At 55.2% G+C, this 22,866-nt stretch overlaps 1 protein-coding gene across 6 annotated transcripts; it reads right to left on the minus strand.

The window, feature by feature from the left end:
• Positions 1–6,981: 6,981 nt before the first annotated feature.
• GAL3ST1 (galactose-3-O-sulfotransferase 1) lies at positions 6,982–21,577 on the minus strand. Of its 6 annotated transcripts, XM_058656787.1 has the most exons (4): positions 21,424–21,563; positions 13,769–13,913; positions 9,903–10,042; positions 6,982–8,185 (listed from the first exon to the last, which is right to left on the minus strand). In XM_058656787.1, exons 3-4 carry the CDS (start codon positions 10,031–10,033, stop codon positions 7,045–7,047), a joined length of 1,272 nt encoding a protein of 423 aa, XP_058512770.1. In that variant the 5' UTR covers positions 10,034–10,042; positions 13,769–13,913; positions 21,424–21,563; the 3' UTR covers positions 6,982–7,044. The 6 variants fall into 6 exon arrangements, with proteins under 6 accessions (XP_058512770.1, XP_058512771.1, XP_058512769.1 ...); XM_058656788.1 differs by lacking the exon at positions 13,769–13,913 and having other exon boundaries at positions 21,424–21,577; XM_058656786.1 differs by lacking the exons at positions 13,769–13,913; positions 21,424–21,563 and adding an exon at positions 19,817–19,882.
• Between the last annotated feature and the right edge of the window lie 1,289 nt (positions 21,578–22,866).

Below are 22,866 nucleotides of genomic sequence, written 5' to 3' on the forward strand. Positions count from 1 at the left end.
GCTGCCTGAGATGCTGGAGGTAGGCCCTTGTCCACCAGCCCTAGGGCCCGGCCTGCTCTGTGGCTTCCTCCAGGCGGCTTGCCTTTTGCCTGTCTGGCAGCCCCACCCACACAGCTGCCCCTGCAGAAACCTGCCTTCCTGGTTGCATCTCAAGTCCCGACCTGGGACATTTGGCAGGGCTGACTCCTTACCAGGTGCCCAAGGCGTTGGCCCTGGACTCGGGCTGCGCAGGGTCCAAAACCTCCTCTCTAACGCAAGGACAGTGACGCTCCCAGGGTTGATGTAGGCATGTCAAAACAGAGAGCACAGAATGGGAGGCTGCTCTGTTCATCTTTTCCCACCCCCATCCTGCTTCCAGGGCAGGTCATCTGTCACCCCAAACTGAAGAAGTCATTGTCGTTGTGCCCCAATATGTTCCCAGATTCTCTTTACTGCCTAGATGTCCAGAGCAACCACCCGTGACTCATCACAGCTATTAGAGCAGCGGTCTAGGGGTTGAGAGAGAGACTGCCAAGAGGACAGACCCAAGTGGATGAATCTACACCCACCTCTTAGCTGGAGGGATGGGGGTGAAAGGCAAGTGGGACCAGTGCCCAGGCCAGAGGACACAAACTGCTGGCTTCACCTGCTCCCCTTGCCACCTTTGGAACACACAGAAAGCCAGGTCCCACGACGCGGACATGTGAGGTCACCACTGTGTGCGTGGGGATGAGGATACCATGGGTGTTTGTCATAAGTAAGCTGGAGTAAGTCCGGACAAGGGGTCCAGGGAAAGAGTGTTTCCTAGGCAACACTAGTGAGAGAATGAGGAAACAAGGCAGGGGATGCAAGGCCGTTGTACAGGAAGTGAACAGCTTAGTGCCCAGGGAACCTCGGGGTGGCAGAGGGCTGTGTCTCGTGGGGTTTCCTGGGCAGAGTAGGAGAAACCGCCAGGAGTGTTTATATACCTGCTCTGGCCAGTTTTCAATTGCCAGCTGTTCCTGAGACTGAAGGCTCTGCTTGCGCGGAGGCTGGCCGGTTGTGCACCTGACCCTGAAGGCTGGAGAGAGGCCTGGGCCAGAGAAACAGGTGCTACATTATGTGATTCAGTGGAGAGTGATACAGACAGTGACCTTTTGTTGGGTACCATGTCAGGTTCAAGGTCAAAGTCTGCATGGGCTTTGTTGAGTCCTCTACTGTCCTTCCTCATCGGGGGACAGAGGGAAGGAGTGTGCCTGAGGTCAGGGGAGTCACTGAGGGGCACTCAGGACCGTCTAGACCTGCCTGGTGCTGGTTCATGACCCTGGCTCACATGCACCTGGTACTAGCAGCGTGTGGGTGACCTTGTCATGCCCAGGACAGGTTCCCTTTAGCCTTGCCCAAGAGCAGATCAGCTCCTGCTAAAGGCATAGGGGTTCCCCACTGGTCCGTAAGCTGGAGCTTCAGTCATGGGGGAGCCAATGCAGAGAAACCTGACCACAGCCCTGGGTGGGCCTCCCCTACCTTGGGTTCCTGCTGCCAGCACCTCCTGCTGCTCCTTCTCCTCCTCCCCCTTTAGCTTCCTTCTTTGTTTAAACTTGCATTTCTTGTATGCCAACTGCATTCCCACACCAAAGTCATTTCTCCTCTCTGCAGCCTTCTCTTGTGGGTGAAGAACCATTCTCTCCTTGCTAGTGAGGAGTGATGCCGTGGTCACCCGTGCACAGGAATCACCTCTGAGCCTTTGTCAACTCCCCTTGTCCCTCCCACTCACCCTGGCTGGGGCCTGGGTGCACCTGCCAACTCCCTCGCTGGAGTGACAGAGTGCTGGTCCTGCCCCTGGAGTGTGTCCTCCCATTCTCCAGAGCATCCCAGGGCTCCCTGTGACCTTTAAGAGAAACTGCAAACTGCACACCCCCTGGCCCGTGTTCCCCTGGTTCCTTTCCCAGCCTCCTTTGAGGTCCATTTCATACATCTTCTCTTAGGTGGATCTTTGGTGCAGCAGTGAAGCCCTGGTTCCTACTCCCCTGACCAGGATGCCTGGGTTTGAGAGCCCTGGCTCTGCCACCAATTCCAGCTGAGTGTGCACCCTGGAGAGGCAGCAGGTGACAGTTTGATGACTGGGCTCCTGCCACCATGTGGGAGATTCACGTGGAATTCTGGGCTCCTGGTGTTAGCCTGGCCCAGCCGCGGCTATTGAAGACACTGTAAGAAGTGAGCAACCAGACAGGAATTCTCTCTCTCTTTCAGCTTTCAACAAAAAATAAAGTTGGCAATTCAGTATTAAAAGGAAATTACTCTTAGGGGTTGGCACAGTGGCTCAGTTGGATAATTCTCTAATTATAAATGCCAGCATATCCTATGGACACCAGTTCATGTCCCGGCTGCTCCACTTCCCATCCAGCTCCCTGCCTGTGGCCTGAGAAAGCATCATAGGATGGCCATATGGGAGACCCAGGAAAAGCTCCTGGCTCAGGTCTGGCCATTACAGCTTTCAGGGAGTGAACCAGCAGATAAAAAAATTCTCTCTCTCTCTCTCTCTCTCTCCTCTCTGTAAATCTGCCTTCCCAATAAAAAAATAAATCAATCTTTTATTTTAAAAAATCAGTGTTTCCTCAGGCACTGTGGCGCAGCAGGTTCAGCTGCTGCTGGAGGTGACCACATCCTGTATTGGAGCTCCAGGTCAGGACCTGGCTGCTGTATTTTGCATCCAGCTTCCTGCTAATGTGCTTGGAAAGCAACCGACAGTGCCCCAGGTGCTTGATTCCCTACCACCCATGTGGGAGACCTACAAGGAGTTTCTTCCATTGGCTTAGCCCAACCCCCACTGTTATGGCCAGCTGGGGAGTGAGACAGCAGATGGAAGACCTCTATGTGTGTGCCTTTTCTTTAAGATTCTTGTTTTTATTAGAAAGGCCAAGCAGATATACAGAGAGAAGGAGAGACAGAGACAGAAAAATTTTCCATCCTCTGGCTCACTCCCCAATCGACCGCAACATCTGGAGCTGAGCCAATCCAAAACCGGGAGCCAGGAGCTTCTTCCAGGTCTCCCACAAGGTGCAGGGTCCCAAGGCTTTGGGCCATCCTCAATTGCTTTCCCAGGACACAAGCAGGGAGTTGGATGGGAGAGCGGAGTAGTCAGGACAAAAGCCAGTGTTTGTATGGGATCCTGGCACTTCCAAAGTGAGGATTTAGCCATGGAGCTATTAGACTGGACCCTGTGTGTGCCTTTAAATAAATAAAAATAAGTAAACTTTGAAGGTAAGTTAAAGATGTTAGTGAATAAATAACTAAGCAAGCATCCAAATGAGTTTGGAGGGGATCAAATCCTGTGTAAATCCCAGCATAGCTCTCTCTGTGTGAGCTTGGATGTGGTTGGTCTTCCCCAAAGCTCGCTTGGAAATTTACCCACCCACCCTCGCTGTGTGCAGTAGACAAGCAGTGCATGCATAGGGAAGGGGACTTTGTGGGGAGGAGGAAGGAACAGCAGGTGCAAAACCCCAGAGGTGCACTAGCCCCATACCTCCACAGGGCCAGAGGGCAGCCTCGGGCTGCAGGTGGAGAGTGGCACCTAAGGGTGAGCCTAGAAGACAGGGGCCAGGCGAGCGACTGGCACCTAAGCAGGCGAAGGCGTGGAGAGATTATGAGCTCCCTGCGGCAGCTGTAATGGAAGTGTCCCAAGCTAGGTGGCTTAAACAATGGCGAGGCATCCCTTCACCGCCCTGCAGTCCGGAAGTCAAAACCAGGTCACGGGATCTTGAAGATGCTGGGGAAGAATCTTGCCTTGGTCTCTTCTCAGTTTCTGGTGGTGGCCATTGCTACCTGGCATTCTTCAGCTTGTTGCTGCTGCGTCACACCCATCTCTGCCCACATGGGACGCCAGCATTGCAGGCAGAGACTGAATATGCCACACCATGATGCCCAAATTTTTATTTTTTTTTTTTTTTTGCAAGAGACAGTAATGCTTCCTGCTCTAGTTTCCAGGCATCAGACTCTCACAGATGCCTGGCTTCTGTGGGTGGCCCCAATGCCAACCTGTCAAGAAGGGTGGGACAAGCCCTAACATGGCTGCTTGGCACCTCCTGCTGTCCAGCTGTGGTAAGAGCAGCCTGGCTGTGCCGAGCTCCAGCTGGGAAGGTCTTAGGGAACCCGTAGTTTTTCAGTCCTGAGTTTGCATCCTGCCTGCATGGCCACCTGGCTCTGTGACCCAGGCTAATTGCTCGGAAAGTTTTGGTCACCGTCTTGGGGAGGAAAGGGGGCCCATCACTCATGTTCCCTCTTAGCACCAAGCTAAGGCTACTCATTAAAGTATCAATGTATCAAATAAGTGAGTAGCTGCAATGCTCTTCGAACAAAGCCACAGATTGTCAGTGCTGACAGTCATTTATTTTTTTGGCATCTGCCATCTGTTAGATTTCTCTCACTGGAGCCCTAAGGACCAATAACAACAATACTAATAATTTAATAGAATATAATACAGTTATTGGCATGATACAAGATTCCTCAAGCCCAGGATATTAGTATATTGATCACTAAGTTATATCTAATTTTTTTTAAAAACAGCATTTATTTATTGGAAAGATAGAGTTACAGGCAGAGAGAGAGAAAGAGAGATCAATCTTCCATCCACTGATTCACTCCCCAGTGGCTGCAATGGCTGGAGCTGGGCCAGACAGATACTTCTCCCATGCGGGTACAAGAACCCAAACACTTGGACAGTCCTCCACAGCTTTCTCAGGCACAGTAGCAGGAAGCTGGATCAGAACTGGAGCAGCCAGGACCCGAACCGGCACCTGTATTATGAGATGCCGGTGCCGCAGGCAGCAGCTTTACGTGCTATGCCACAACACCAGTCAATACGTTATCACTAATCTTCCACTGATACAAGTGGAAAGATATTACATCATACATTGGAGACCAGTAACATTTCATCCTATAATCAGTCAAGGTTCTTGGCACTTTCTGGCTTGTTTCTCTCCCTATGAATAAATAAAGTCAAGGATATGCTTACAAAAGACGACAATAAGGAAGGTGAGGCTGTGGCCCCCAGGGACTGTTGAGGTCCAATCACTCCCCGGGGTGACCACTGGTCCTGGGTACCTAGGACTGAGGGCATTTCTTGGGTTGTGGAACTTTGAGATCTAAAACCAGGATTGCATCAGAAAACTGGGCCAGTTACCACCCCCATCCCCACCTCTCCCTTTCCCCCTCCCCCCTCCCCTGCAAGTCCCTCTACCCCCTTTCCCTGCTTAGGCCCAAGGTTCAACTTTAGGAGGCTGGACTAACACAAGCCCGGGGAGGGTCTCAGCTGCAGTGCTGACCTTTGGCCCACTTTGCTGTGTGACTTTGTGTAAGTCACTTAACCTCTCTGAGATGTGATCTCTGAAGCTGAGAGGCTGCAGGTAATTGAAGAAGGCGTCCAGCGCTTGGCCTTGAACTTGACACAAGTAGGGCTCCTATAAAAACTGCAGTTTCTACCAACAGGGGCTTGTTGAAAATCTGGAAGTCCTGTGCCCTGCACCCCCAGGGGGAGAGGGGGTGGTGCTGAAGGAGCCAGGAGGCGTCAGATCCAGGAGCTTCCCCACTCTGCTCCATCACTCTCCGTGTGCCACTCACTGTTGCTTACCAACCATCTTCGTCTCTAGGAAAGGCCAGGCCAGGCTTGGGGACAGCTTAGGGCAGCAGGGCAAAGCAGGCATTCAGGCGCTACCAGATCCTTCTTGATTCAATCATACTGAATTCCAGGGTAGAGGACCCTGGTGGAGTCCAAGCAGTCTGGGAGAGGGTAGGAGAAGCAGGAGGAATGAACAGGGTAGGGGTGAGGGGGGAGAGGCCAGCAGGGCTGCAGTGGACAGGGCGTGGAGGTGGGAAGGCTTTAGCCGCCCCAGAGGGTGGTTTCAATTCTGGGTCAGCTGTATCTTACCACAGGACCGTGGGAAGTAAGTCCCCTGACCTCCCAGGAGGTTAATCCCCACATCTGTGGAAGAGGGAGGCAGCTGAACTGGCCTTGGAAGGTTACTGTGTGCCTGTGAGCCGCTGCTTGGGCCCAGGGCCTGCTCTGTGTGTGCGTGCATGCCTGCCTCACAGAGCCCCTTCTTCCTTGCTGTGTGATCCTGGCCAACTGATTTCTCCTCAGGGGCAGCGGGAGATAGCAGCAGTGCCCAAGACACCAAGTTCTAGGAAAAACAGGCTGAGACACTGCCCACAGGGCACCTCGCCCAGTGCTGGGATGATCACGTGGCCAGCACACACCTCCACACACAATTACACACAGACCCACACAAAACAACACACATACACAACCACACAGACCCACAAATACAACCACACAGATCTACATGCAAACACAATCACACACATTATACACAACCACACAGACCCACAAATACAACCACCCAGACCCACACACAAATCTAGCCATACACAACACACAGATCTACATGCAAACACAATCACACATTACACACACCCTCACTGCATAAGCACAGCCACATGTACCACACATCCATAAACACACAACCACACCCACACATGCACGCACCATTTCAAATGTTGGCAGTTTGTGACTGCTACTTGTATACGTGTGTACCCAACCCCTGGCATCCCCTCCCCAGGCACCACTGCCATTTTGGGGTCCCCCCAGTCCAAAGCCCCTCCAGTCACCACCGCTAAGGCTGTTTAACAAAAACACATCAAATTCTTTACTGCTGAGGTGCACCACTTTAAGGGGAGGTAGGAACTAGAACTTTTTTTTGTTTGAGATTTTAATTTAAAAAAACAACAACAAAAAACAGAAACGGTATCATTAGTCTAATACTGACCTCGGTTAGACCCTCTCCGTGAGCAGCGAGCCCAGTCCCGGCCGGCTGTGTCCCCCACAAGAGCCCCCACCTCACCCCCGGGGGGTCCGGGGAGGCACCAGGCAGGGGCAGGGGGGGTAGCCAGCACCAGTAGGTGCCTGCCCCCGCGCTCCTGCAGCGCGCACGCACTTGCATGGAGGAGGGAGCAGGAGCCGGGCGGGCGGGTGGGGATGGGGTGGTGGAGGAGTGGGGAACGGGGGAGTGGGAACGGGGCGCGGTAGGGATGTCACCACCGCAAAAAGTCCCGAATGAGCTTCCAGAGCCTCGTGATCCACAGGTTGACCCCAAGGTCCATCAGGTACTGGATCTCGGGCGTGAGCATGCGCCGGCAGAGCTGCGCGTGCCGCTGCCCGATGCTCTTTTTGAGGTTGTAACCTAGGATGGACTTGGCACCCAGGGGCTGCCAGGGCTGCATGGCCTCGTCCTGGATGGCGGCCGCATCCACGGGCTGACCCCCGTCGATGCAAATGCGGCGCATCCGCTCGTTGGCGCAGCGCAGGGCGGCCACCTCGCGGGCCATACGCTCGCGCCCGAAGGCCTCCACCCGGCGCCAGAAGCTGGCGTTGAAATGGCGGTAGAGGAGCGCGTCCAGCATGTTCCAGGCCGTGGCGCGGCGGTACAAGTCACCCGAGAGCCGGGGCACGGCTGAGTCGCGGCGGGCGTTGAGCTTGAAGTAGACAACGTCCTCCAGTTCCCAGCACAACAGGTCCTTGAGCAGCACGAGCGACTCGTCGAAATATTCCTGCAGCAGCACCAGGTGGAAGCGGCGCTCCACCTCTAGGATGTACTCCTGCACCTGCGGGCTGCTCGGGTCCAGGCCGCTGTCATAACCCAGGTCGAAGAAGAGCAGGTTGCGGAGGTAGTGCGCGTTGTAGCCGTTGGGGTCGTAGTAGCGTTCGGGGTCTTGCAGGAACTCGGCCAGCTTGTCGTCGCTCGTCAGTTTCCAGGTCAAGGGCACCACCGGCCCGAAGTAGTGGAAGGAGGACTCGAAGAGGCGCGCGGGGTCGCGCAGCACCGTGATGAAGGTGGCATTGGGCGGCACGAGGCCCCGCACCTCGTCGTAGTGGAAACGCATGTGGTTGCATATGATGTTGAAGCAGGCGCCGGGCCGGTAGTCCTGCACCAGGCTGCGCGCGAAGAAGGCCGGGTAGTCGAAGTCGTTGCGGCCATTGGGGAAGGCGAACTTGAGCCCGTGCTTCTGGCCAAAGCGAAACAGGATGTTGAGCAGCGTGCTGCTGGCCGTCTTGTGCGTCTTCATGAACACGATGTTGCGGCGAGGCTGGCACGCCGCGGAGCCATTGCTGGTGGGTGCTGGCTCTGACTCCTCTGGGGGTGGCAAACAGGGTGCTGTGTCCTCCTGCAGCCTGCTGGGAGCAGAGCAGTGGTGAAGGGGGATGGAGGAGAGAACGAGGGAGCCTACCATGGGGCGCCAGGAGAGCCCCCCCGGGGGGTTCAGCACCCATGGCGTGAACTCCGGACAGGAAGCTGGGATATGGGGAGGATAGGGCCACATGGTGGTGCGGAAGGTAAAGGTGCCCATCTGGCTCCCTGCTAATGAAGCAGCTAATGGAAGACTGGCCAGTGCTTGGGGCTCCACAGCCATGCAGGTGACCCAGATGGAGTCCCTAACTCCTGATTCCTGACTTTGGCCTCTCCCAGCCCTGGCCATTGTGGCCACCTGCAGTGGGATCCAGTGGACAGAAGTTGTCTGTAACTCTGCCTTTCAAGGTAGTAAGTATAGGAAGAGGCTGCTGGCTCCTGACTTCGGATCAGCTGAACTCCGGCCATTGCAGTACTTGGGGAGTGAATCATCAGATGGAAGATCTTCCTCTCCATCTCTCCTCCTCTCTGTATATCTGACTTTCCAATAAAAATAAATAAATCTTTTTTTTTAAGATTTATTTTATTTTTATTACAAAGTCAGATATACTGAGAGGAGGAGAGACAGAGAGGAAGTGGAGCTGCCGGGATTAGAACCAGCAGCCATATGGGATCAAGGCGAGGACCTTAGCCACCAGGCCACGCTGCCGAGCCCAAATAAATCTTTTTTAAAAAAAGAAAGAAAAAATAATTATTTTTCTTTGAAACGCAGATTTTACAGAGAAAGAAGGAGAGACAGAGATATTCTGTCCCCTGATTCACTCCCCAAATGGCCGCAACAGCCAGAGTTGATCCAGTCAGGAGCCAGGAGCTGGGTCTCCCACACGGGTGCAGGGTCCCAAGACTTTGGGCCGTCCTTGACTGCTTCCCCAGGCCACAAGCAGGGAGCTGGATGGGAAGTGGAGCAGTGGGGACACAAACTGGCACCTGTATGGGATACCTGCACTGTAAGATGAAAGATTAACTTGATGAGTCACCAAACCAGCCCCATAAATCTTACAAGGAGATATGGGATGGGTGTACCACCAGGGGCCTGGGTCCTAGCCTGGATGCCCGAACCAGCGGTTCTCTTGTGTCTGGCCTGGGTTTCCTCATCTGTGAAATGGGCAACCCTCTCTGCCCCCGCCCCTTTGCAGTGTCAGTAACAGGCACATGTTAAGTATGTTAAGGGAGGCAGATCCAAAGTCTCCATGTGGTCATTGTGGGGAAACTGCCATCAGTTCCCATAAACATGCTGTTACAAGCTGAAAGGAATCCATGACCAGCAATCTCCTCTGGCGCCATGCATTACCTTCCTGCCTAAGGTTGCAGGGCTACACCGAGTGACCCCCCCCAACCCACACGTGGCAAGGGACATGGCCTGATGCTTAGGGGAGATCCCTGGCCCTGCTACTGGAGCTCTGTCCACAGGCAGAGTAAATCCTTGCTACCCCGTTAGATGGATGCCACCATTGCTCCCGTTTCTCAGGTGGGCACACCAAGTTCTTGTCTCCACTTGCTCTTCCTCCCCCAACCTCACCTTCAGGGAATTTCTGCCCGGTACAGCCTAGTACCGGGTGGGGCAAGGCGGGGATGGGGAGCGGTTGCTAGGATTACCTACGCGGCAGCGGCGAAAATCACAGGGAACCACACACCTCCCCACTGCACACACACCCCACCCCACCCCGGCCGCCCCCAACCCTTCCTGGGTGCCCTGCCACTCACGCGGAGGTCATGCCTGCGTGCAGTGGGGGCACGGCGTAGGAGTAGAGCAGCAGCAAGAAGCTGGTGAAGAGCGCGCCCAGGAGCAGCCCCTTGGCCATGGACTCCCAGCGTTTCTTCTGGGGTGGCGGCATCTCAGACACCTGTGAGGGGAGAGAGATGCGTCAGGAGCGCCCGCCGGCTGGGGGCGCCACTGTGCCACTGTTTGTGCAGCAGCCGCCCCTCAGCCGATTCCTGTCAGGCAAGGTCAAGGGGGCACCGGCGGGTGGGAGGGAGTGATAGACAGACAGACACGGGGTCGCTGCCGGGAAGGCTAAGCCACACTACACCCTGGCACGGGGCTGGGTCCATTCTGGGGGCAGCTGAGACATGACCCCATTCTTCATGCCCCTTTAGGGCTTCGAAAGCAAAAAGGAAGAGGCAGACCCCTCCTCCCAAGGTCACGGGGGCCTTAAACTTGGCACCTTCATCTGTCAAAGGGCCCCATGTCTCTCCACTCCCACCTGCCCAGTGAGGGGCCAGGGGAGTGTTTCATCTCCCCCTCCCCAAGTCAGACTGCCTAAACTTGAATTTCAGACAGGTGATGGATTGAAAAAAACAAAAGCCCACTGAGTATAAGTAGGTCCCAAATCTTGCATGAGATACACTTATGTATACTTCTAAAAATAAAATAAAATAATAATAATAATAATAATAACTAATATTCCAACTTAACTGTGAGTCCTAAACATTGTCCTTTTGATTTGTTTGGGGGAAAGGGTAAGTCTGAATGTGGCAACCCAATGTGCAAAACAGGGACCATTTAGGCCAAGGGGCCAGTCCGGGAGAGACCCCCACTGCTTGCACTGCCACCCTCCCCTACCACTGCCTCAGCTCAGGGAGCTGCAAAGCCAGCTGCCAAAACTTTCCACTCCTCCTCTTGGCTCACACAGCACCAGGCCCCAAGTCCCTGAGGCCACAAGCAGAGGTCACACATACTCACTTGTCACAGCACACACATGGGAAATTCCATGGCCACCATCCCCAGGGACAGAAGCCTCCCTGGTTCAGGGGAGGATTCCATACTCCACACCCCCGTCCCCTGACCCTGGGAAAGCAAGGCCCTTTGTTGGCTTGGCAAGGGGGTCAGGGTTGGGAGTGGGGAATATTTCCAGAGGTGGTGGCGTCACAGAATCACAGGGAGCCCCCCCCCCACACACACACACACTTCCTCAGCCCCAGTCCTCCAACCCTCAGTTTCCCTTACGAGCTTCTTGGACTATGCACCATAGGAAGGAACACTGGGCAAGCACACAAAGCCACCCCGGCAAAGAGGGTTACTGCAACTTTATCAGAAATGGAACAACAACAGCAAGCATTGAGGACCCATGACATAAATCAAGGCCCATTCCCAGAGAAGTCATCTGGAGATATTAAAAACAAACTAACCAAAAACCCAACAAGGTTGGATGCCAGACGGGGCTGAAGAGGCACAGGAGCCGGCCCACAGGCCCTCAACTTCAGGGTTGTGTTTCACAGTCCTGTGATGCTGGGGCGGCAGAGGGGGGAGTGCTGGGAGGCCAGCGAAGAAGCTGGGCTCTGGGAAAGGCACCAGGATTCTTCTCAAGCTTCCTGAATCCCTGGGGGGGAGGGGGGTCTGCTCCCAGGCCTGGGCAAGGTGTGGCCAAGGGGTGTGTGTGTGACTGTGTGTGTGTGTGTGTGTGTTTTGGGGGACCCTCCTTCAATACTTCCTTCGGTCTCCTGCCTCCTAGGGGCCCAGCAGCAAACACAGCCAGCCTCAGGCATCCCTGGGCCTCCTGATTCTCTCCTCTGAACTAGGGGCGAAGGGATGGGGTCTCTGGGGAGGGGCGTGCTCCCCTCTGCAAAGCCCAGGGCCCACCCCCCGCCTCAGCTGCTCCACTCACCAAAGTGCGTCCCAGAGCTCCAGGAAGCGGCTGTGTGGGTGCAGGCTCTAAGCGAAGCGCAGGCTGAGCCACAGGGGGCAGAGCGGCCTCCCAGCTGCCAATCAAGACTTCCCCTGGCCTCGCCCCCACCCCACTCCCTCCATCTTCTTACCGGCTCATTCCGTTCATTCATTTTGTTCTCCTAGCTGAACTTCCTCAAACCTGGGCACCAACCCCTGCTGTGTTCTGGGTTGCTGGGACATGGGGATGGGAGGGGACCGGGTCATCTCAGCCTTAGGGTTCACCTTCCTGACTCCTCCCCGACACCGTCTCCACCCCACTGTTCTCCCTCAGTGCACCCTGACTTCCAGAGGTATGTGACCTGCCCAGGGTCGCTCCACAAGGCAGCAACAGGTCAAGCATCAGACTTCCACTCCCTGACCCACTCCTGATTCCTGCCACCCCCACAAGGTGTATCTCAAGCCCCAAGCAGAAAGGGGCAGAGGCCCTAGAAGGTACCACACATGGCCAGGAGGGGGCAGCCACAGCAGGGTCTGCCCTCGGTGGGCTGAGCAAGCAGTTAGGATGAGGGAACAGACATCTGTAGGCGGCTCTGGTGACGGTCCCACCTGTGCTGGCCATCTGATATGCCCCCAAGGCTTCAGGGCTTCCTTCGTGCCTGGCCTCTCTGATGCACATCTGGGCAGCTGCCTAGCTTTCTGCAACCCTAGGCAGAGCCCTCCCGCTCCCCTCCCTGGGGAGTAAACGGAGACCCCAGGAGGCCTCCCTCAGTGGGCAGCCAGGAGCCTGGCTTGAAGGTGAGGTTCAAGGAGAGAAGATCGATAAGCCTTAATGATTAATAGTGACCGTGGGGAAATCTCATCACCATTATCAGCTCTGGAGCCTGAACGTGCAGATGCAGGTTCCCACTGAGTCTACCAGTGACTCATCCCCGGGCCTTGCTGGGCCTGGCACAGGGTGAATGTTTGATAAATGACCCCACTCCGTGACTCCTCCCTCGGGATACACGGTGGACACACACGAGGCACGGAGCGGGCCAGAGAGCATGGTACAGGCAGACAACAGCCGGACCAGGCAGGAGATGGGTTGGGTGTCTCCGCCTCCAGGAGGGAGAGTGCGACACGAGAGTCACATGTGTGACAGCCAAGTGTGTACTGGAGCATGCGTGTAACACGGAACCAGTTCCCTTAGCAAATATATATATATATATATATATATATATATATATATATATATATATCATAAAATCATAAAATCATAAAATGAAAACAAACAAAAATAGAGTAGACTAGAGCATGGACACAATGGTTTAACTGCTGTGCTAACCCAATGGCCCTCTTCTGAATCGCAGCTCTGCTGTCTCCCGGTTGTGTGTTCCAGGCAAGCCTATGGCATTCATAGGGCCTCAGTTCTCTATACCGAAGACATCGACCCTCCCTGCAGAGTGCTGGGCAGACCTTTGCATGCCCGCACCCCTCGTCCCAGGGTTGCTCATGCGGATGGATGGTCAGTGACATGGCCGGCCAGCACTGCTGCCCCCATCTTACAGGGTCCCAGCCAGTTTAGATACAGGTCAAGCTCCCCCAGGGTCCCCGTGGCCTTGGAGCTGAAGAGAGGCAGAAGAAGTTGTGTGTCAGAGGGGGCCCCCTGGAAGTTGCACAGCACAGCAGCAGCAGACATAGGACTAGAAACAGAGTCCCCTGCTTCCTCTACCCGTGGGGAGGGTCCATCTACGGCCAGCCCATCCCCCTCCTTGTGCTACCCTAGCCATAGGAAGCCTCCATCAGTGCAGGCTTCCAGGCCCAGCCACCCTGCTGTTTAACAGCAGTACAGCAGTGCACATGGAAACGGAGAGCAGGATGGGAAATCTGAGCTGGACCACCTCCGCCAGGCAGGCCTCCGTCCCAGAGTGTTCTGTTCACCTCCTGACTCCCCCCGTCACAGGGGAAGAGGGACCACACTCACCTCAGCTGTGGCTGTCCCTTTCCTCTCCCTGCCGGAGCCACGGCTGACTCCCTGTGGTCACTGGGAGACAAGAGCGCTCCAATGACACCCAACAGCAGGCAGGCAGGCTGGTTGGCTGGCTGACTCATGAATATTTATGAGTATCCTGGGAAAGGGGTGGGGGAACAGGTGCCCCTCAGTACCCTGCAGTTGGTACCCTGGCGTTCAGGAGCTGCCTGCCTGTACACACACACACACACACATCCGACATTCAGGCAGCCTCATTCATTGAAGGGCTCAGCAAACTCCCAATTGTCCTTGAGCCAAGGACACGGCAAAGCACGAGAGCTCTGCAGAGAGCCCAGGACAGGTTCCAAGGGGGAAGGTAGAGGGAGGGAGGGAGGGACGGGGAGGCAGTGGGAGCTGGGAGGCGGGGTGGCGGCAGGGCTGGTGGGGGCAGTGAGGCCAGGATACTCCATCTGCCCTAAGTCCTGATGCGGTGCGCCTCTGTTAGCACACTCCACTCCTCCAGGATGACAAACTACGGGTTCCCCCAGACCAAGGCTGGTTGAGAACAGATCAAGCCAGAGTGCCATAGCAGACTTGCCAGACAAGCAGGCTTGAAGATGCTGAGGCTGCACAACCAGGGACCCATGGGGGATGGCAACCCTGCAGGAGCCCAAAAGAACAAGCACTTGACTCAGCCTGGTGAGATGTCACTCCCTGAGCTCAAAATCCTGCATCAAAGCAAGTGTAGGATGTATCTCCCACCCCGCCATCTGCCCTACCTGCACCCCAGGGTGACACGCAGCCCCCTGGGATCCCAGAATTCTGGCTTCCTATACTTGGTGCAGATTCTCTCCTCTCTGCGTGAGCTCCCACCGTGGTGCCATCTGCCAAACGCTTCCACCACAGCTGAGCTTGTGCCAATGCTGTGCCCTTCAAGTTCTAGATCTGGAGGAGGGGCATGGTGGCAGAGCCAGCAAAGCTGCTGCCTGCTATTTCAGCACCCTACCTGTGCATTGGTTCAAGCCCTCTCTGCCCTAATTCTGATCCAGCTCCCTGTTAATGCACCTGGGAAGGCAGCGGAAGATTGCCCAGGCACTTGGGCCCCTGTCTCCCACATGAGAGACCCAGAAGGAATTCTAAGCTCCTCGCTTCAGCCTGGTCCAGATCTGACCCTTGCAGCCATTTGGGGCGTGAAAAAACAGATGGAAGATCTCTCTTTGACTGCCTTTCTGAAAAAAAAAAAAGAAGAAGAAGAAGAAGCACCCCGAACGGTGAGCCATATAGTTATCCAGCCTTGGGTATTCCCCAGACAGAAGGTTCTAGGGAGCCTGTGTTGTTACCCTGATAAGTTACCATCATTGCTGGGAACTGGTCATTTTCCACCCAAGTACTCACCCAGGCTCACAGTTATCTGTGCTGCCAAGACGGCAGGCACCTGCCCAGCCGGGAAGCAGCATCTGGGAGCTGAAGCGGTCCTGGGAGAGATCCAGAGGCCCGAACTCTCTCAACATTCAAGTCAGGTGTAGGCCCTGTTATAGAGGCACTTTACCATTTGTTTTTGTAACTGTGCCTTAAGGGCTCAGCTTGTTTAAAGACAGTTTTATGGGCGACGGGTTGAAGAGGGCAGAGCTGGCATCCAATAGCAGGGGTCAGAGCTTTATGAGCGTGGACTCTGAACCAGACAGGATTCGGTGTTGAACGCCAAGTGTTCTGAAACCCATGTGCTCCTCGTAATCCTTGCAGTGGAGTGCCAGCTCCCACCCCAGAACTGGGGGAGAGGTGAGATGCTTACCCAGGCGGGGATACACAGAGCTCTGGCCCTCCTCGCTCAGTCAGGCTTTCAGGCCTGGCTTGGGTCCTGGCCCCAGCTTCTCACACCCTGGCAGGCTACAGCAGGACGCTTCCAGTATTTGGATCACCGCCACCCACGGGGGAGACCTGGCTTGAGTGCTTGGCTCCTGGATTTGGCCTGGTCCAGGCCTGGCTAATGTAGTCATTTGTTGGGATGAACTAGCAAATGGTATCTCTGTCTCTCTCCCTTTCTCTGTCTCTCAAATCAAAAACAAAATTTAGGACCAGCACCACAGCATAACAGGTTAAGCCTCCACTTGCAGCACCAGCATTCCCTTATGGGAACTGGTTCAAGTCCCAGTGGCTTTACTTCCAATCCGGCTCACTGTTTGTGGCCTGGGAAAGCAGTCAAGGATGGCCCAATGCCCTGGGACCCTGCCACCTGCATAGGAAACCCAGAAGAAACTCCTGGCTCCTGGCTTTGGATCAGCTCAGTTCCGGCCATTGTGGACACTTGGGGAGTGAATCAACAGATGGAAGATCTTTCTCTCTGTCCCTCCTCTTCTCTGTGTATCTGACTTTCCAATAAAAATAAATAAATCTTTGAAAGAGAGAGAGAGAGAGAAGGAAAGAAGGGAGAGAGGGAGGAGAGAAAGAAGAGAAAGAAAACAGTAAATAAAATGACCGTGCCCCAAGAGGTCATCGCCATCTTGTCCCAAGCCCCCTTACATTTTTTCGCCTGTAGCTCTATGTGCAGCTGATGGGAGGAACCCAAGCACTTGAGCTGTCACTGCTGCCCCCAGCGTGTGCATTACCAGGAAGCTGGAGTGTAGAGTGGAACACAGACCGTCCCACGTGGTCAAGGTGTCTCAAACAGTGTAAGTACAGGGTCCATATTGTTGGTCAGCTTGGTTCTTTTTCTGTCTACTTAATGTGTCGTGACATTCTTGTAGCCACCATAAAGTTTTGCACGAATCTATTTCTGAAGTGTTTACTGGGTGTGCACACTGCACCCAGCGCTAGATAACATGATGACTAAAGGGCTCAGGGCACTAAAGGGGAGACAGAAATAGTTTACAAAAGTAGTTCTATGTAGTTCAAAGTAGTTCCAAATAGTTCCAAAAATAGTTTCATGGCCACATGACTAGACTTCATTTCCCATCCTCCCCTGCAGTGCAGTGTTCTCATGTGATTGAATTCTGGCCAATGGGATGTGAGCAGAATTACATGGGATGGTCTTCAAAGATCTGGAAATGTAGGTGGCCGGGCCATAAGAGGGGAGGAGTGTAGATATCTGCATCCCTGCCTACCCAACACCAACAAGGATTACAAGAAAAGGAACAAATTTGCCATGGTACCAAGCCCTTGGGGCTTATCTGTGACAGCAGTAACATTAGCTAATGAGCCTATTAGCATGGAACGAAGCCGGCAGAGAGAAAAGCTTCCACAAGGGCCCAGGGCAGTGGACTAACTCAATCATTCAGCCTGGCTGGCATGTCCATGTGTAGGCCACGAAGGGGTTAGGTGGACAGGGAAGACTAAGGCACAGCCAGAAAGGAGAGCAAGGGCAAGTGGGGTGTACAGGGCCTTGGGAAGCATTCTTTGGAGGCTTAGCACACCTGTCTGGGTATGAGAGGCTTGGCACACCTGTCTGGGTATGAGAAGACCTAAACCACTGGATGTCGAAAACAAGAGTCTGGGGCTGAAGCCAGTCCCCAAGCAAGGGGAAGCTGAGAAAGGCCATGCTTGATGCTGGAGAGAGAATGGGCAAGGTCCAGCTCTGCTTAGGACACATTGAGCCTGTGGGAGGCCTGGGATACTCCCTGAATGTCCAGAGATCAGGGGCCATGGGCACAGCGGCGCCAAGCAAGATCACAGGAACAGATAGACGTAGTTGCAAGGAAAGAGGGTGATGAGGAGAAGAATGGCGCTGGCACCATGGTGCAGAAGGCTACGGTGCCACATGGATGCCTGTTTGAGTTCCAGCCACTCCACTTCCTATCACGCTCCCTGCTAATAACAGCCTGGGAAAGCAGCAGAGGACGGCACAAGTGCTTGGGCTCCTGCACCTATGTCTGTCCCTATTACACACAGAACACAACTCTGACGCAGCCTCGAGAGTTTTGAGTGCGCCTTCTCCGAGCCAGCAGGTGCCCTCTGCCACCCTCCCGCACCCTGTGACTGATGAACAGAAGCTAAGATGAGATCTGAGCAGTGCACACCCGACGGGGCGGTGTCTCACCGCAGCCTCGTCTCCAGTTCCTGTCATGTCTGTGTCTCCATTTCACAGACGAGAAAACACAAGCTCAGAGGGAGAGGTGAACTCAGAGGTGCCTGACATCAGCTCTCAAGTCCAACACCTGTCTGAAAAGATGCTTGTTGACTTTTTGTCCTGCATTACAGTTCTCTGATGGCACATAAGAGCTCCTTTGAAAATTTGTAGAAAACCAAGCCCAAAGGTAGGCTTATTCTTGCTTCTGAAGACACTGAAATCCAAGCAAAGCTATGTCTCATATACATGCATATACACACAGTGACAAAAGAGGCTGGGGGATTTTGGAGAGCAAATTAAAGTAGAAAATAAAGACATTTGGATCAGTGCAGTGGCTCAACAGGCTAATCCCATACCTTTCAGTGCCAGCATCCCATATGGGCACTGGTTCATGTCCTGGCTGCTCCACTTCCAATATAGTTCTCTGCTTATGGCTTGAGAAAGCAGTAGAGGATGGTCCAAAGCCTTGGAAACCTGCACCTATGTGCCAGACCTATGTGCCACCTATGTGCCAGTAAATATTTAAGGAAAAAAAAAAAGATATTTCCATGGTGAACCATTACCTCTGGCTGGTAAAGAAAGCAGGACTGCATGCTAATGTGCTAGTTCAAACCACTCCCATACTCTGCTACGTGACCAGCCAAGTCTCTGAACTTCTCTGGGGAAGGGGCAGCACAGGCCTGAGAGGGAGTCCCCAGGGTAGGCTGCATGGGTGAAAGTATAGTTGGGTGAGGCTGGCCCTCCAGGCAGCAGCCTGGGGCAGGTGACTTGCAAAAGATCTGGAAGCTTCCCAAGCTAAGCCCCTCTGGAGGGGAATGTTGAAGTTGAGACTTGGAGACCCCCTATTTGGCATAAGGGGTGGAGAATACTGCCCCTTGGGCTCCTCTTCACTGGTGCCCAAGCCCACTTTCAAGTGTGGTTACCCTGATATCTCACAGCTCCTTTGCTCCCCTTGGCCAGAGGTATCAGAGGTGATACCAGGCTTGGCAGCCCAAGAAGGGCAATGTTCTTTGATGATTCAGAAAGCTATCCTTTCATCTTGTCAGTTATCCGTGACACAGGGCAAGCACACACCCATAAGTTCAATGGAGCCTCTCTTGGGGCCAAGGAGATGCCTAGGAGACACCTGTCAGCTCCATGGGACCACGGCAGGGGCTCACACAGGCCAGGCTGTGGAGGGATTTAATGCCAAGATCAGAAGGACCTGGAACCCATGTGTGCCCACCACATTATCTTCATCCCAGCACAATCACGTGCCCTCCTGGTGGCGGATGGGAGGAGCTGCCCCCTTGCAGGGCAGAGAGGAAAGTCACAGATTCCTCAAAATCATGACCCTCTCCCCTCTCCCATCCCTCAGAAGATGCTCATTCTCCATCCTTCACAAGGTGCCTCCAAGAGTTTTCAAAGGATGGTGATGCACCACTTTGCCTAAGTTATATACAACACTAGGAAGGGTTTTTGTTTTTTGTTTTTTTTTCTCTTTTCAAGACACTGGCCACTTGTTCTTGCACAGTGCCCTGGGCTGCAAGCACACCCACTCCTGGGACCTTGCTGGGACCTGGTGGTCAATCTTGGTTTGGCCATTCCCCCATAAGTGACTAACTTGCCACGAGGCTCAGCACAAGGCTGAGCCCTCTGCACGGGCCTGGCGCACACTCAGTGTTGTGTCTGAGGCTTGCCGTCAGCTTGCCAGCACCCCCAACCCCCATCTTGACCTGGCCGGAGGCAGGGGGACGAGCAAGGTCTGCCAGTTGCTGAGCACCGGAGGGCTGAAGAGCCCGTGTTTCCCACACTCCCGACTCAAGCTGCCCCAATCCTTGTGTATTTTACATCCCGCAAAACAGAGATGGGAGTCATGGTAACTCAGGATGTGGCACCAGCCAGGGCTAGGGAGTCCTCCAAAGCCCACACTTGACCTCTGCCCCCTTAACCAGTTGTGGGAAAGCTGGTAAGCTGTGGGCCTCTCTCCCCATTCCCTCCCACTGCCGAGCCCTCACCTGGTGACTGCAGTGGGGCCCCAGCCCTGTGTCTCCACTGGATACCTCTGCTTCATTCTGCCCCACCCTATGCCACCCACAGCCCTTTGGGGCTCTCCAAAGGGGTTGTCCTCTCCTTTCACCCAGTCAGAGAGAAGCAGCAGCCCTCAGCAAGCCTGCCTCCATGCCCAGAATTCCTCTATCTGAGCCAGCCGCCTTCTCCTGGGTTAATCATTGCCTCTTTCTCCCTGGGAACCGAGCTTGGGAGGGTGGGGATGCACTCCTCCCAGGCCAGGGGACACTGAATGGAGCTGGGCTCAGCAGCGACGGGAGGATGCAGGCAAGCAGGCACGTGTGGCTCACGGGACTGGCCTGAGCAAGAAGCGGGGACTGAAACAGCTGGGAACAGGCCTTCCTTGTCTCGGAGTTCCCCCCGCCTGGGGGCTAGCCACCTGCCTAGCCTCCTGCGGTGTCAAGCGGAGCTGGGAGCCAAGGAGGCAAGGTGGCGGGCAGTGAGATGGGTTCAAAAGACAGGGGGGACCCCAGAGACGCCCTGGATGGGGCTGAGGTCCTGAGAGAGGGGCCCAGCAGGATCTACCCAGCCACCCTTGAACTAGCATCTCCCCATGCCTGTTTCCCCCCTCTGAGGAATGGCAGTCAGTAGCAGCAATGCCTCCTGCTCAGTACCTGCTGGCACCTGCCCTCCTCTGCTTCCTTGCATGATCCTGGATGAAAAAAACCTCTTGCCCTCTCTGGATCCCGGGGTAAACCTTGCAGTAAAGGAAGGGATGTCTCTCTCAGGACTGGACTGTCCTCCACACCCCTTTCCTCTCCAAGATTTCCATGGTACCTGTCACCCGGCAACCAGGGGGATCAGGTGTCAGGCCCATGCCCTTCCTCCTTTCCTCCCTCCCGGGAGTGGGTAACCACAGCCAGATGTGTACTCTAAGTTTTTCCTGCCTAGGGCAGCTGGAGGGGGGGGCAGGTGGGTAAGGGAACATCTCTAAAAGGGACATGACCACAGTTATGCTCTCCTGCCCTCAAAAATCTCTCCTGGGACCAAACCTGCCCTGCACCTCCAGCACTAGCTCAGAAGGCAGGGCGCCTGTAGGGTTTCCAAGAGCACCACTCCTAGATGCTGCGGTTTGTCCCCTAAGCCTCTTCTTGGTGGCTTTACCTCCTAGAAGGGTGTAGGGTGGGGCCTTTCCTAAGCAGATGGGGACCTTGACTTTGCTGAACCCCCTCTGGGTGGGGAGATATCTCTCCTGTCTCTCCTCCCCCGGGCTTCAGGCCACCATGGTCAGGATTAATCATTAATCCTTACTGCCCTCCAACCGGACCTCAGCAGCCAGCTTTCTTCAACTCCACCCACCACACCTTCAGGGACTAGGGAAACCCCTGGAAAGGGGGTCCATGGAGGAAAAACCCAGGTCCTCTTGGCACCAATCTACTGTCCCCTTGGCCCCCAGCTGGACCTCCCAACCTTGGTAGGGACACCTGGTTCCTGCAGCAATAGCATAGGCGCCCCTACACCTTTTTGTCACACAAGCTACCGCAGCCTGCAGGTGGGGGTTCCCAGAGGGTGGATTGAGGTATGGTATAAGCGGGTGGTGGGCGCCAAAATGTACCTTGTCGCCGTCCTCCTCCGGTTCAATGTGGCTGGCTCAGCCCCGGGCCCCGCCGCCCGGGGCGCTCATTGAGCGGCGGGGCTCACCCGCCCGGGGTTCCCGCTTGGTCAGGCCTGGTCCATGCCCCCGCCCCGCCGCTGCTGCTGCCGCCGCGCCCGCTCTAAGGCAGGTGCGGCCGCCAGCCTGGCCCGCCTGCGGCGCTGCGGCCAATGGGCGCCCCGGGCCCCGGGTCCCCTCCCTGCGCGGTCCCAGCCCCTGCGCGGTGGCTCCAGGACGCACAGAAGCCGCATTCAGCGCACCAGGGCGCGCTGCCGCACCCCCGCTGCCGGTCCAACAAGGCCCATTTGTCTGGGACGCGCCAACGGGACCATTGTCCTGCCTTAGTCGGCTCTTTGGCTGGGCCGAGCCCACAGCTTCGGAGGGGACTCAAGGGTGCCTGGGACTTGGTGGTGGTAGTGGGGAGGGGAGTCGAAGATCTAGGGAAAGAGAGCCTTGATTAGATGTTTAACTTTTGTTGGAGAGCCTTCAGGACCCGGCGGAAGGTGTGTGGCCTCCTGCTAAGGGTCAGTGCAAACTGGGGACATATTGTTGGCACCCATAGGAGTGGAAACGTGCCAGGATCTCAGAACAGAGCTCAGATGAGAGACTAGCTCGCCTCTTCCGGGCACACACATCCAGGCTGAGAGCGGAAGCATCACGATGCGGGTGCCCCAGCCAGCACCCACCTCCACCTCTACCCAAAGGGGCAGGATGGAGGTGCCTGTCTGCAGCCAGGGATTCTGAACCCTGGCTGTAGGCAGCGTGGACTTAGCTGGCCCGTGGAGCCTGGGCCGCGTCTGAGCCTCGCTCCCCTGCCATCACTGGACAACTATGGAATGGGGAAAATTCCACATCAACATGGCTGCCAGGCATTCCTCCCTGATGGGCCTGCCCCCCGACCCCGTGGTCCGGGCCAAGACATGTGCCCAGGCCGACTAGGGCAGGGTTGCTGGCTCTGCTACTATAGCTCCTGACCCTCTGCTCCTCTGAAGCCCCATGACCATGGGCGTGCCAGGGTGGGCATGAGATGCAGCCCTCTTACCCTACAGCTGCAGGAGGACTTGGTCAGCTGAAGAAGCTGGGAGCCAGCAGAAGCTCTAAAATATATATATATATATTCTACTCCAGCTGTAGGCAACAGCCTAGGTTTCATTGTACCTAGGCAAATGTTGCACTGCTGGGAGAAAAGCAGGTAATAGCTGGCGGGCATCCTGGGCCTGGTTAATGCCAAATTTGTGTTAACTATATGTGCCAGCATAGTCACCTAGTTTGTTTGTCTGGCACACCGACAGGATCTGGGGACCTGCACACAGAGTGTGCGTGGCCCTGGGTAGGCAGGCAGGGCCCAAGGCTGGCACAGCACACCGCCAGAGGACCAGTCATGAGGGGCTGTGGATTGCCCAG

Source organism: Ochotona princeps, chromosome 29 (genome assembly GCF_030435755.1).
Source record: "Ochotona princeps isolate mOchPri1 chromosome 29, mOchPri1.hap1, whole genome shotgun sequence".
In the NCBI taxonomy this organism is placed as follows: Eukaryota; Metazoa; Chordata; class Mammalia; order Lagomorpha; family Ochotonidae; genus Ochotona; species Ochotona princeps.